At 35.6% G+C, this 16429-nt stretch overlaps 1 protein-coding gene across 1 annotated transcript; it reads right to left on the bottom strand.

Moving 5' to 3' along the window:
- Positions 1–11554: 11554 nt before the first annotated feature.
- Positions 11555–14393, bottom strand: LOC139690806 (major royal jelly protein 1-like). Its single transcript, XM_071588383.1, has 2 exons — positions 13916–14393; positions 11555–12681 (listed from the first exon to the last, which is right to left on the bottom strand). Exons 1-2 carry the CDS (start codon positions 14391–14393, stop codon positions 11732–11734), a joined length of 1428 nt encoding a protein of 475 aa, XP_071444484.1. The 3' UTR covers positions 11555–11731.
- Positions 14394–16429: the final 2036 nt, after the last annotated feature.

Genomic DNA, 16429 nt, shown 5'->3' with positions numbered 1-16429 from the left:
ATTGCTTGAAGCAAGTAGACACAAAGAATAAAACTTTCACATATTAGTCATATTTCGTCGAAGGTCAAAGTCAAAAGTTAGTTAGATGGAACTTTAACTTGGAGACAATGCTTTCATATTCTAATGAATAAAATAAATTAATCTGTCAACAATGGTTAATATTTAACATGCTAATCAAATGTAATAAATTATGAAATTGCTATTTCAAATCCTGAATATCTACATCAGATACCCTATTGTTAAAGGCAAAACATGTATAGGTGTAAAATCCCAGAAAATTTCAGCATTGGACCCTGGGTCAATTTTTCAACAATATTTTAAAAATAAATCTAATTTTAATTGATAGGCTAAATAAGAATATTTGGGAATTCTTCACATTGAACCCAGGTCACCTAGAGGTGATGTTGCACTTTTCCGGGTCGACCCATATGGTTTAAAAAACTGAAAATTTCAAACTGCCAGCCAGCTATTGAGTGAGTGGGGCATATATCTACTCCATTTTCACCATTTATTGCTATACTTTTTTCTTAAAACTGAAGTAATCTTTCACTTCTTCATTCCACCAGATATCACTTTTCATTCTCCTCTCCACACCCACACCTTTACCACTTTGATTGCATCCAAAGATAATCAAATGCTCCCACACATCACTCTCATGCTCACATTTTTAATGTATTGTTCCCATTCCCCATATTTGCCATTGACAGAGAGAGAAAAGGGCTACTGAGTGGAGTTTGTTACCATCAGTGTCCAAATTTGAGCAAGAAATCCTTGAACAAAATAAAGTAATTGATTGATTGATTTACCATTGAATTGAGATTCCTCCTGATGCCTGCATATGATTTTCTTCTCTCTACTTTTCTTCCATACAACACAATCAGTTAATTACTGATAGATTCAAAACTGGCATCTACAAATAGTTTTAAATGCTAATTCTAATGTAGTCAACTGTTAAAGAAGTGGTGCAAAATTAGCAATCATACTCAAGAAAAGCAAGTTTGAACCAGAAAAACATCATCCATGAGCGGCAATCAAGAGGATTGTTTTGGAGAGATGATTGTCTGCTTTAAATACAAGACCCCAGAATGTTCCTGTTTCTGGAATGTATTTGATAGGATGGAAGATGCCAGAATTCATTCATCTCAGCAAAAAGAAAGGTTCATCAGGCTTTTCTTCAGAGATGGTTGTACTCACCTGAGGCATGAGAAGTTGAAGATTTCATTGAGTAGGATGTAACTGCAATGCTGTGACCCTGATGATTGATTAGATGCAGGGTTAGAGAGAAAGGAATTGGTGATATTATCGTCACTCATGTATGGATGGAAAGTCTCAACGTAGGTTTTGAGAAATAGTGGATGAGAAATCCAGCCAAAGATATTCATTTATGTTAATTGAAGAATTTTGCAGGGATAATATGGTCTGAGGAGAGTAAATTATATTTATTATAATTCCTGGTTTGAATTCACCAATGATAAGGAAGGATGCTAGGAATATATTAATTATTTTAGTTTTGAAACTAGGTGAGGTAGGCCTCATAGGCTCATGTTTTTAACCTTTGGGCATGCTTCTTTTATTGGATATAAGATTGAAAAACAAAATATTCAAAATTAAAATTTGTTCATCATTTTAATAAAAATAATAACATTAATTAATTTACTATTAGCCTTTTTTCAAAATGAGAAATATTTTTCTAATTCATAGGTGCTAGTACAATTTATTATAAATATATTATTATATATTCATGCATACAAATTCAGTCGCATAATTTGCATGCCTATTGTCAGGAGACAACTTATAGTTAAACTGAATGAAAATTATTTTAAAAATTAGTTCTAATAATCACCAAAGAGGAACAATATAGAATACAAGGGCAATCCCAGAAGTACCCAACCCAACAAAGCAAACACAAAAATTTTGGAAAATAATATATTTATTTTTTAACATAATCTCCTTTCAGCTCTATACACTTTTCCCAGCGATGTTCAATAAATTCGACACCCTTTTTAGAATAAGAACTGTCTTGCTCCTCAAAATAGCCATTAACTGCCAATATCACTTCTTTGGTTGGAAAATCTTTGACCATCGAGCCATTTTTTCAAGTTTGCGAACAGAAAATAATCCGAGGGCGCTAAATCTGGTGAATAGGGTGCATGAGGTAGCAATTCAAACTTTATATCATGAATTTTGGCCATTGAAATGATGGATTTGTGAGCTGGTGCATTGTTTTGATGAAACAACACTTTCTTCTTAGACAAATGCGGTCACTTTTGCTTGATTTCTTTGCTCAATTTGCGATTGCAATAGTTGCATAATACCCGCCATTGATAGTTTTTCCTTTCTCAAGATAGTCAATGAAAATCATCCCACCTGCATCCCAAAAATCCAACACTATGACCTTGCCTGCAGATGAAATGGTTCGCCTTCTTTGGAGCCGGTTCTCCCTTTTGAATCCATTGTTTTGATTGTTATTTTGTCTCAGGTGTGAAGTAATGGACCCATGTTTCATCCATGGTTATGAAACGGCACACAAATTCTGCGTCATTGATGTGAAACTTTGTTAAACACTCAATTGAAACATCATCATGTCACTGGTTTTGCTAGAGTATGAGTAAACGCGGCACCCGCCTTGCACCTAGCTTTCTCATGTCCTAATTTTCAGTTAATATGCAATGTACCGCACTTTTTGAAATGCCTACTATATCTGCTAGCTTGTGCACTTTTAGTTGGTAATCATCCAGTACCACTGTGTTGATTTTCTTCACCGTTTCTGGAGTTGTCACCTCATTTGGTTGACCAATTAGATACTTGTCTTGACAGCTCGTAAAGCCTTGGTGAAACTATCTTTTAAACCCAATATTTTATTGTTGTTAACAAAGTAGCAGACTCACCCAGAGTAGAATCCAGTTCACATTTATATTGGTTGGGCTGAGGGCTTTCAAATAAAAGTATTGTATCACATAATGATGACCAATTTTCTCTATTTTCACAAATTCACTGCAAACGTTCGCTATTGATGGCTGCCAAACAACGTGGCATCTTAAAACTTGGAACATATGCGTCATGGATTGCCTACTTTCTAATACAGTGATATTTTTCAAACTACTACTGCCATCTCTAGTTCAGGCTGGATACTTCTGGGCCTCCCCATGTAATAAGCAAGATCCAGACATAAGAAAGGATTACCATTCTAAAAAATTACCATTATAAAAATTCACAAAATTGAGAGCTGCTGGATAATTCCAATTTGGAACAGGTTAATACTAGCATAGTATTAGTAGAGCAGCATTGCAGGCCCATTTAAAGGATCATTAAGACATTTAGTATAAATAATTATCACTAAGCAGTTCATTATATTGCCTCATAATTCTGTTATTGGCACTGAATTAAGAGTAATTTATTTGATGAAATTAGTCACATAATTATTGTGATTAGAGAATGAAAAATAAACATTTTGCCTCAAGAATGTTCATGCAGTAGAGGTTGTATTTTCAGCAGTGACCTCTAACTTCTTGACAACATTTGGAGACATAAATCATTTACATGTGATAATTTTCGTTGTGCAAAAAATAAAACAGTCCATTAGAAAAACTCATTACAGTTATCTTTTATTAACTGCATACTACAACTGTATTAGCTCTCTTTCCATTGATTTAACCAGAAATTGGCTACCCTGAATGACATCCAAAAAATGAATGTAAAATGTAAATTACTAGTTATAACTAATAATACATCTCAGATAGAAAGTTTCCAGGCTTAAGAAATGCAAAAGGATTAATATGATTTACTGAGCTCAGTTAGTTCAATCAATAAATACTTTGGATTTCTTTCATCGGAAAGTTTATATGCAGTAGGTGTAAGCATCCATCATCAGTTAGTTACCTTGATGGGTCACCTCCTTGAATACTAGTCAAAATGCCGAGTTTCTGGTGAATATTGTAAAGTCTTAATTCATAAAATATAACCCTAGAAAAAAAAAATTATATATATATATATATATATATATATATATATATATATATATATATATATAATATATATATATATATATATATACACATACATATAAAATATAAATGGCCTAAAAATAACTTACCATATTCTTTGCCATTGGTGGAATTGAGAAAATGAGAGCCACAAGTTAACAAGCATAAGACTTTGAGCTGAGCTTTTTCCATTAAAGAAAGAAAATTTATTTTTATTTGTGGATCACTCTCCAAGCTGTCACTTACTTTTCACTGCCTTATATCAGGAGCTATTACTGTTACACAGATATTAACTTTTAATACAAAAAATTCATTAGCACTCTTTTTTTGGAAAAGTATATAAATAAGCTACCTTGTTCTCAAAGCTTTTAGAGAGGAACTGATGTTTCAATGTGAGAGTAAACAGTAGGATATGAAGCTTTAAATTTGAAAAATAACAAGAGGAGAATTCGTTCAAATGTAACAAGTATGTTTTGGTCTGTAGTTCCACACTTTCCTTTTTGCTTGATGGAATTTACCCACAACCTTTAACAAAAATCTAGGTGCATTTCTTGAAGGCACTTATTTCATGCAGCTGAAGACACATTCTAAAAGCAGGTTTTTCTGAAAGCAAACAGATAAAATTTCATAGCACACATCATGGTTCTTCACTATTGCCTAAAATTTAGTTAATAGTAATGGTATATTATACAAATAGAATTCAATTATTTACAAATGCCTAGTTTAGTATTAAAACACCTTAATGATAAATAATATAAATTTTATCATTTTGTGCATGAAGTAAACAACAATTACAATAACATTAAAAATAATTACTAATTATTCTGGGAGAAAAAATTTTCTTCAGCTTCATTAGCGCTTATGCATGCGTAGGCATTTTTAAGAGGTTTTTTCTCTTGAATCCTCTTATTTCTTTGGGAAAGAAGTGGAGAGAGGCATTCCCTTAGCGTCTATTGGAGCACTGAAGCACACTTTGCATTTTTTATGTGTTTAAGTTCACCTTTTTGCTGTAAGCATTATAATAATGCTCCATCATATGTATATTTAATAAATTAATTTAAAAATAAGTAATCAGCAGTACAAAAGCAGGATCAGTGAGAGCAATAACAAGATGTAACATTGATGTACAATACTACTTTACCTCAATGGATACTTTTTTATCAACACTCCTGTTACCTATTTCACACATGTAATACAGAACTTGGGGTAGGAACTTTTAGACATGTTAAGACTCAGGGCTAGATTAAACTTGTTACAAAGATATAAAGCATTCAGTTTTGCATCCAACAATAGTGATGTAATCAAGTCCCCTAATTACATTGGCAGGGCTGGCAATTGTAACAAAATAATAGATAGATAGACTGTCAAATGGATAGATTCAAGCATTCATTTTCTATGACACTCTTATTAACAGCATTAAAAGGAGGAGCATCTAAGCCAGTAATAGGAATGCACTGTCAAAAGTACAGGTAGACAAGAATAAACTTCCTCAAAACTTTATCTATCTGGCATCCTAATGCCCCCTGCCATGCACCCTTATGCCAGGTGGGGTGTAGGTTGAATGTAGATAAAGTCTTGTATTTATGAATTGTCTACCCAGAATGTGTAGAATAGTAACTGGTAATAAGTGTCTGAGTTGCATGTGCACTTGCCTTCTTTTAATGTTTTTCTTGTCCTCTTTGTTTAGGCTCAGGAACAGCTGCTAATCATTAAATACTTATGTTGTATGAATGGTTTTTGGTCACCCCATTTCCATGTAGTTTTTGGGTGGATTGTGGGGTGCCATGTGCATGAGGTAATAGAATGGATACATGTAGATTGGCTGGTGACCTACTGGCCCCTGCCACATATCCTTCCGACGGCTTGTTAGATAAAAGGCTAAGGTTCAGATTAGTAGGCTTTTGCAAAGATGTTCACAATCATGCCATCTTATGATATTGTTAGTAAATGATTCAAATTAATCAAAATCAAAGGAAACAAAGTAAACATAATCAATTTTAACAATTTTCTCAATGGTGACAATAAATAGTTATTTTGGCTGTAAATAAAAATTAAAAAATATATCACATAGAACGAGCTGTAAGTACTTTGGTCTCAACCTCAGAGAGTGCTGGCGGTACTGGGAAAAATTCAACTTAATTCAGACTTCGAAGTGGGTTCAGACTTAATACCAGATTCTCAATACCTTGGTGGGTTCTAAGGCACTTGGTTCTCAACTGAGACTATACATTGATACAATATACTGAATTTATTTTTATTTATAAGGTAATCTACTGGTTAAGGTAGGTTTTGGATGGACACAACTACGAAATATATATTTTACGACTCCTAACAAAAGACAATCCAGCAACCTACTCTACATCAAATCCCTCTTCATCTGGAGTACTTTCTTCCTCCCTTCATCCCGTCCAACATCCCAATCCTGTTCCTATCCTTTCCTCGTGTGCTTAAAATTCTCCCTTCTATTACAGTCTTCAACGTCCCACTGCCGACCAATATGCCCTTCATCCATTTTACCTACGTCCTTAAGATTTTTCCTAACAATCCCCTCTTCTCACCCACCATACCTAGTACAACCTCATTTGTTTTCTTCTCTGTCCATTTCACCTTCTCCATTCTTCTCCACACCCACATTTCAAAAGCCTCCAATCTACGTCTATCCTCCTGCTTCAATGACCACGTTTCCGCACCGTACATAGCTACGCTCTATATCAAAGTTTTTACTAGTCTTTTCTTAACATCCTTACTCAAAGTCCCTGTCATCAACTCCCTCCTCCTTGTGAAAGCCTCTTTGCCTAGCGCAATTCTTCGCCTTACGTCCCTACTACTTGGACCTTGTTGGTCCAAAACACTACCGAGATACGTAAACTGTTCTACCTGCTCTAGTTTTTGCCCTCCTATTTAATGTTTAGCTTAGCCTTTTCTTTCTGGAAAATCGCATAACCTTTGTTTCAATAATATTGATTTTCATCCCATACCTGTCGCACTGAATTTCCAATTCACTCAGCAATGCATGCAACCCCTTGGCTGACTGACAAACTGAAGCTTGGTCATCAGCAAACCTAACTGACTTTACGAATTCCCCGCCCACTTTCATTCCTACCTCGAGTTCTTCCCATGCCTCTTTGATCATTTCCTCGGGATACAGGTTGAACAGCAACGGTGATAATGGGCAACCCTGCCTTACACCCCTTCCTAACATTGCCCATCCTGACTCCCCGTTTCCCACCCGCACCTGAGCAGTCTGAGACATGTACAGGTTGCGGATTAGCCTCCTTTCCCTCCAATCTATTCCTATTTTCTGCAATATACTCATTAGTTTTTCCCAATTCACTCTATCAAACGCTTTTTCGAAATCTATGAAACAGGCAAATATGTCCTGATTGTATTCTATAACCCTCTTGCTTAGTGATGTCATTACTGCAATTGTATCACACGTACCTATCCCCTTCTTAAATCCAAACTGATCATCCCCCAAGTAGTCATTTGCCCTACTCTCTATCTTTTTGTTCATGATCCTGAGAACAACTTTAGCTGCGTGGGATATCAAACTTATTGTTCTGTAGTCCTCAGTTGATTTAGCCTTTACCCTTTATGGAATAGGAACCCAACACTGATCTCACAAAGTCTTCCAGCCATATTCCTTCCTCACAGATACTATAAATCAGTCCATATAGCCTCTTCCTCCCACATTTTCCTAAACATTTCAGTAGTTCTGCAGGAATGTTGTCCACCCCCATGGCCTTATTTAATTCCATCTCCCTTAATGCCCTTTCCATCTCATCATCGAGTATGCCTGGACCTAAGCTATCTTACTCTACCTAATGTTCCTTTTCTGTGTCTAATATTGTTGGCCTAAGTTCTATATTAAACAGTTCTTCTATATATTCCTTCCATCTCTCTTGGATCTTTTATATGTCAACTATCATCTTACCTGTTCTATCTCTATCTGTTAGCATAGATCTTCCCTTCTTACTTCCCAATTGTGATTTAACATTGCTGTATAGCGTACTAATTTCACTCTTCCTCTGCAAACTTTCCATATCCTTGCACTGCATCTTTCACCATGCTTCTTTTGCTTTATTTGTTGCCCATCTTAATTTATTTTTTAACTCTTTGTACTTCATTTTGCCTTACTTTGTGTCTATATTCTTCCATGTTCTTCTCTCATCCATCTTTGTAATCATCTCAAATTTTGTGTTAATTATTATTTCTTCCTATCCACTTTCATGTTAAACGGTTTTCAATGCCCATTTCCAATTTTAACCTAAGATACTTAATTTATAAATAAAATTTTGTCTGCTCATGTTTATACCTTCCAATTTCATTTTTTTTAACCTAATCTTATTTCTTGAGAATCTTACTGCCTTCGTTTACCTTAGATTGATCCACTTCCCACACCTGTTACAGTAGCTCTGTAATTCGCTTGGCAATGATTGCACTCCTTTAGCTGGCTAGTAAATTAAGGCTTGTCCACCTGAAATCCCAATTTAATTAGTTAATTCTTTGCCTACTTTAATTCTTATTCCACAGTAAAATACTAAGTTAAGTAGTGAAATGAAGGTTTAAGACATGAAGTAGAAGAAGATAGGCTTTGGATGGCATGGATAGGAGAGAGACTGAATTTTGAAATAGAGTGCTCTAGAGAGAAGACCGGCATCAAGGACTTGCCAGAAGGCAGAGAATTTTATGTAGGTGATTTAATGCTCCTACTGTTTCTTTTGTTACTTTCATATCTCATGTTTCTTTTGCTGCGCTTGTCTTCACACCCTAAGCCCACAGAATGTGAAATTCACTAATGAGGCTAAGGGCCAATTCTTGTCTAAAATGTCTGGTAGCCTAACAATAATATAGTTTGGATGAAGCCCAATGTCAAATAGGTATAGAATCCATCAGGAACCTAAAGCCATCCAAGTCGATGTGCATATTAATGCGGAATTTAAGCTTTTCTAGGTATTCTCTGCTTAATCAGAGAATCCCAGTCTATGTGGTTTTTTGCGTGATGTAGTAACAAAGAGATATTTAGCTTAACATTTGAAATACTGTTTAACTAAATAAGTGATCTTTGAGGAAATTGAAACAAGGTATTTTAAGGGGATTCTAAGAAAGATCAGTACTACTGCCATTTATGGTTTCTGCATAAATAAAGCATTTATGCAAACATTAATAATAATTAATACATTCTAGATTGCACAGAAATTTATGCTGGCAGTTTAATCATAGCGAAAAATAGGATATGTGTAGAACTATCATTTGGTACTATGTGGTACTGATCTCATAGAACCATTTTTATCCATTACATCGTGTTCCTGTCATAATACATCTTGGTAATTTTTTTAACTGGACTCTCTCCAAGAGCTTGAATTACTTTAATTTAATTGTGTAGGTATTCATTGTGTAGCATAAGAACCTTTCAGTTTACCATTTAGATGGATCAGAGTATGGATTTTGGAGAGAATATTTAGTGTTTAAATACTTCATTATTAGTGCCATTGAGCTCTGAGTGATTATATAGTTAAAGAAATTAGATTGCAGATCTGTCTACTGATATGAAATTGTATATTCTCTTCCTAAACTCAAACTTCCAGGAACCTAAGGTCAGATGGTTCAGTTAGTTAGGACATTGACAAAAGCTATGAAACAGTTAATGTGATGTTCTTTGTTTCCAAATTTCTTAAAAGATTTTGAAAAATCAACACACTACAGCTGGTGCTAATTGGATTCCTTTGCATGCATCATTGGCATTAAATTTTTCAGGTAATTTATATGATTTTTTACATTCATATTGTTCATCTGTACAATTAAAACTTAGATTTGAAGGATCTGTTCAAATGCTATAGTGCTGAATAAATACTCAGATGTGAATGCATGTTATGCCTTTGATTAATATTTAAAGCATTAGTGGTTACTTTCTATATTATGCATTATTAACTATTGTCCTAGCGATATTTTTATTCTTTTTCACAATGATTAGTTAACAGGAGATAAAAATTAAATGTTGCAATTCTTGTTGACTCTTAAGTAGCTCTCCCACAACCTCCATCCACCTACACCATTCAACTTGCCCAAAAATATGTTAGTAGGCTATCATTATCAATTTCCAAATGCTGATGTAAGTAGGCAGTAATGTGACAGTCACAAAAATGATCGCCCATCAGAAAGGTGTTATCATTCTCATAGAGCTTAATGGTTTCTGGGGATCAGAATTTGAATAAGCTGGATAGGAATAAACTCAGGACAATTACATGTAAATACTAGATTGATTGCCTGATAGATACATCCTACCCATAGAGAAATCTTTTTTCAGGTTTTTCGTGCACAATTCATCATTTACAGATTTTTATATTTACAAAATGAGCATTCTATGCACTTTGATAGATTTTGGACATTAAATTACATTTATTCAATTGTTTCTGGCTCAACTTTGTGGAAGTTCATGTTCATTGAATGAAGAACATAATGTATTTTTCATTTAATGATTAAATTGCATAAGCATCATGTATGTATATTATATACTCGATGAATTAAGTTAATAATACAATAAAGTTTTTTCTCAATGAATTGTGTGAATACAAATATATCAACACTCTTTAAAGAGAGATCTCTGCTAATACTGTATTATCATATTTTATCAATGTATCAGATTTTATTAGTCAATTTTTGCCTAGTATAACGTACTGCCTCAAAAGTTTCACAACTATTCTTAACTTTAGGAAACATTAATTGAGCTGTTTATTAAAGTTACTGCTGGTAATTCCTCTGGAAACAGCACTGTGGAAATAAATTTTTGATAAAGTCCTTCAAAATACATAGCACACAGAACTTATATTCCTAAAATGTTTCTACTGTTACATCAAGTAACTTGATGATTGAGTTTAAATGATAAAGCTAGAGTTTATTTTGAGCTGTGTCATATGATAAGCAAAGTTCACACATTCAGGGCAGGGTAACAGTTCTTTCCCCCCTTTTGCCTACAATTCCTTAAAATGTTCTTGTTTCTAGAAGATAATTTTTCTTCTTTATTAGAATAGAATGCATGGAGCTATCACCTGTATTTGAATTGGGACTTTCCAATATATAGCCACTGATTGTACAACGCACTTCTGATCTATCACATGTCCATTGTCATTCAAATTAAAATAAGAGCCAATACATAATATTAAACTGTCCCAGTATTCAAATTTGTTGGATGACACACCAAGGTTGATTCTTAGTTAAATAGAATTGCATTATGTTTCATTCATTCCTCATGATTAAGACTACTGATATTTTCTTAACCATGAGGGATAAAGTTGATTTTAGTATATTTCACTAAAAATGACTTTTTTATCTCCTTATGTGTCTAATTTTGCATACCCAATTCTCACCCATCACTTGTCTTGAATTTATGATTGGCGACAAATACACCCATGGCAATATTCTTCTTAATGATGTAATTATTAATGGACGCATGCTATCACAACTGATTTTTTTTATTTTAACCATATGTACATTATTAATTAGGAAAAATATTTTTTACACAACATTTCAGTATTGACTCAAAACTTAAACAGTGTTAACAAATTATTTACACTATTTTTTAACAATAAATTCATTCCAAATACATGCAAATATAATAAAGCAGTCATTACCAGTCTCAAAACAATGATGGTTGTCTGACAATGATTATGGTGAACAAAGCAAGCCATGTTTAAAAAATCAAATACTGTGTTTTTACAGGTCACGAGTGCTAGGAAGGAACAATTTCACTACACGGTTGTAACATTGGTCGATCGGGCATAGATGCCGTGGAAATTGTTTTGAAGAGGTTTGAAGTTTCCCAGGGCCTCAATTCCTCTAGGATAGAGCACCTCCCTCGGGAAGCGGATCATTCTCATATTGATCTCGTTCAAGTTGACGGTGCCCGCGACATACTTCTGGAAGCGAGTCGAGAAGACATAAAGTGAGCCGTCGGCTGGATCCACCTGCAAATCGGTTACCGACTGCAGCCTCTCCCTGTCGACTGCAATTGTCCTGTGCTGCCCGGTTGCAGCGCTGTAAGATCCGAGCGCAATCTCCGTCAGGGGGCTAAAGTAAAGCGTGCTCTCCTTGTCTATGGCTAACCCGATGCCCTGAGACGATTTGGTTCCGACCAGTTTCACAGGTAACTCCTGCTCATCGCCCGCTGAGAAGTCTCTAAGTGCTGACGTGGGGACAGAATAAATATTGTTCTGGGACATGGGTTGATAGTAAAGGATGCGTCCGCCGAGGGTGTTAATCGGAGAGAGGGCCATCCCGATGATACCGTCCATGAGCTTGTATTTCTCTCCAGCAGTCTCGTAGTTTCCAAAGTCCGGGTCAGGGTACATGGTAAGGTCAGAAACTCGACGGACAAGGTCCTTGGCGAGGTCGTACACAATAATTGCTGGATCATGATCGTCGTTGAAGTAAAAGAAAATGTTGTCACACTGACCAGTGTGGAGGGAATCTTCGTCATCAAGGATGATATTGGTGAGCAGGGAACCAGACTTGAGAACGTTGCTGGGGAAGAGCATGCTCCTTACGGGTTTTCCAGTGGTCAAGTCGAAGGCTATGAGCTTTGGTGTGCAGACGACGGTCTCCGAGTTCACGATTCCAGCGTCGACGACCCAAAGTCTGTTGCAGCGATCAACCTTGACTCGGTAGACGGATATGAGCTGGGAGCAGTTGGCTAACTCGCCTACAAATAGAAAGGTGAGAGAATATATTCATTATTGTTAATTAACTCTTTGTTTATAACGTTTTGAAAGAATTTTTTAACACATTTTGCTGGAATACGAGTATTATTGAAATAAAAATTGATCCCATTAAGGTCAATAAGTTCCCGAGATCTTTCGGAGAACATAGTAATCAGAAAGATTTTTTAGTATATTTCTTTTCTGACGGGACATTCCATCGCAATCGCTATAAATATATGATCAAAAACTTAGACCTTCGATATAGGCATCTGACTGCCCTACTATTTTGTCTAAGGAAACTGATTAATCGACTTTTTTCACGGCTTTCTTCATGCGGACCGCTTGCTGGCTCAATAGCCTGTAAAATTCCAATTACTAATGTTTGCACTTCAGTGTGAAAGCCCAATTATAATATTGACCCAGTCGTAGCTAAGAAAAAGATTTAAAATATTTTTAATTGCTTGATGATCACCTGTTGCTAGTTGTCGGACTTTAGACGATTTCCTTTTTCATGATCATGCCCGTTTAATGGAGTATTTTCACTAGCAACAAGTTAAAAAAAGAGAGATAGAATTCGATTTCAGTCGTTCCTAAGTTCAAGATAGAACGTCTGCCTTCAGCAAGTTGAGTACATATCAAGAAGAGAGTTGAAAAATCACTTCAATCATTCTTGCTCTTCGGGTATATGAATTAATGTTAAGGATTGAGAAATGAGAGGAGGGTAGTATACATTGTTAAATGGGCTCCTAAGGCAGCGTCTGCTTTTTTCCCTGTGGGCTCTACCTAGCGAGAAAAAGTGACGCCATCTTTACGCGAACTCTCTTGAGAAGTTAAACCCAAATCCTTAAATTCTATGAGCTGATATCGCTTTAATTTTTCAATTAATAACGCTATAACATAAATCGTAGTTATACGTACGTGGCCATAATACAGAGCGCTCCAATTGCTCGAGTGAGAGGGAGTATTATTTCTGTCATGAGTCTATTTAAGGAAATTAATGATAACGAGGTAAAATGACATCGCGGTTTTATTACCCATTTTGTGGACAATTTTCTTAGTGTATTAGATATAAACCCAATTTATGTGCTTATTTCCTTTTAAGTTGAAGCTCTTTTTTTGCGCTACGTAAAAATTAATTTCACTTTTTACGACAGTCACAAGGAAATGAAATAAAATCTAGAATACAAATGCAACGTGAATACTGTAATTACGCTATCGCTCCCATCGTCAACGTACCATCCGCCCCAGTCGGAGACTGCCATTCAATGCTGGGAAATGGTTCGAGTTTTGGGTTGGAGACCACTCCGGCAGCATTGCGGGGGATGTAGTTGAGAGTGGACGGGACACCGGGGAAGAGGCGCGGTACGGCGACGAAGTATCGGTCCGGGGTGAATTCGAGGCCGGTGAAGATGCTCCCGAGGGGGTCATAGGCTTCGATCAGTGAAGTCGGGTATCTTGGGAGGTTGTAGCTCAACGCGTTCCACTCGAAGATCACCTGTAACGGACTGCTGTGGCTCGAGAGCTGCGGTATGGCCGGTGATTGGTAGGATGGCAGACCTTGCAGACCGCCGCTTGGTGGCAGACCTTGCAGATATCCGCCGCGAGGGCTGACGCCCTGTAGAGGGTTGACTAGCACATCAGGGACGGAGCAGAGCACGGGAGTTGCCACTGCGGCCAGAAAAACGGCGGCCAAGAGTAATCTTGGTGCAGTCATCTTTGAGGTGTGCTGTGGAGATATCATGAAAAAAGGAAGATTTAAACAGAGAGATTCTTGAAAGAAACCCTGGAAAATCTGATATTCGGGCGTTATCTATGTGCAAATGTTGGGATTTCAAACTCCAAATGTTTTGCATTGTCCGGCGCGAGATAAGATGTCGCGGAATATGAATTTTGAAGAACGGCATTCGAATCTGTTTCTCCGCATTGCATTCTGGCTCGATATTCAATTTCGATTTCTCGGTGAATTGCGACTTTTTTCACCACGGCCTTAACACAGGGCATCACTCCTCTCCATCCAGATGGCAGTTACAGTCCAACTTCTAGATTTTAGTCTCACTTAAGCAATATCGTCTCTTGAAATTGTGAAAATGAGCCTAAGTGCATTGTAATTTCTACGCACGGTGTGGTTTGCGCGGTAAAAATCATTTGTGTTAATGTCTTGTTGGTGAATTTTATCTTGCTCGTCCGTTTGGTGCATTAAGATCGCTTGGGCTAGCCCGTTGGCAATCATTTTTATTTTATCCGCGAATAGAATGGATTAAATGAATAATTTCTTTTTATGAAAACATTAATCTTCAGAGTGTAAGACATTCTAGTTGAAATAATAGTGTCTAACTCTTATATTTGATACATATATATATATACATATATATATGTATGTGTGTGTATATATACATATATATATATACATATATATATGTATGTGTGTGTATATATACATATATATATATATATATATATATATATATATATATATATATATATATATATATATATATATATATATATATATATATATATATATATATATATATATATATATATATATATATATATATATATATATATATATATATACACACACACACACACACACACGAGGGTCATCCGGAAAGTAGTACCCGTTCGTGCCGCATGAAGTGCTGACGACGCGAGTAGCCGCTGGACGAGGTCAGATAGCTTCAGTGGCTTGTCTGCCTTCTCTGAGCCAAGTTGCGTGACGCTAGCATATAGCATACTCGTATATATATATATATATATATATATATATATATATATATATATTTATATATATATAACAAGGTAATCTACCAGTTAAGGTAGGTTTTTGGATGGACCCAATATATTAATTTATGTATATATATATACAAGAATTACTTCTCTATCTTCCGATGAAGACGGAGTAGAATTCCGTCGAAATTATCAAGAAATAACGTGTGAGTGTTCCTTTTTTGTGTTTCTATATTGTTTGTCACTGTGTAATGTACTATATATATATATATATATATATATATATATATATATATATATATATATATATATATATATACATATAAGGTGATAAATAAATGCAAGGCACAAGACATGTTTTCTGAAATTTTCTGAGGCCGGAAACTTTTCAGACCACCCATACATTTATTTATCACCTTAATATGTGTGTGTCCGTGCGCGCGCAGTACACACAGGTATTTGTATTTGAGTAACACAACTGAGAACGCAATATAATAGGGTAATGCACGTACGTTTTCCAAGTCTGTTGAAGGCATGAAAAGTCTATTCGAGTGTCAGCTTAGAATACGAGCTTAGAATTAAAATTCTGTGCACTTTTGCGTTCCCTTTAAGTCTGTTAATAATTAATGTAAAATAGTTGGCAAATATTATAGTTGGTTTTCTACTATTGATGTAACTGATGCGTTATCTGTCCAAAATGCTTAGTTAGAAAGATAGTGACAATATGTTCAACCCCAATGGTGAAGCAATGGTACACGTAGTATGAAGGCGCGACACCATTGTGATTGGCTTATTCTCTAGTAAAACGATCTATTTTTGACAATTTTCTTTGAAAAAGGACATCTTTAAGTAGTTATGTATACGTTGTAATAAAAGGGAAATGCTTATGCGCGCGCTATGTCAATCTAGAAAAATAAAAATAAAGTTGCCGGTGAATTCAAGGGTGTAGCTTAGTAAAGAAATTTGGATTTATATCCTTGGTAGCCTTCAGAAGAGGAGTTATTATTTTTAATTAATCAA

Source organism: Hetaerina americana, unplaced genomic scaffold (genome assembly GCF_022747635.1).
Source record: "Hetaerina americana unplaced genomic scaffold, ioHetAmer1.1.p SCAF_3, whole genome shotgun sequence".
NCBI lineage: Eukaryota > Metazoa > Arthropoda > Insecta > Odonata > Calopterygidae > Hetaerina > Hetaerina americana.
This window is presented reverse-complemented; position numbering and strand designations above follow the sequence as displayed.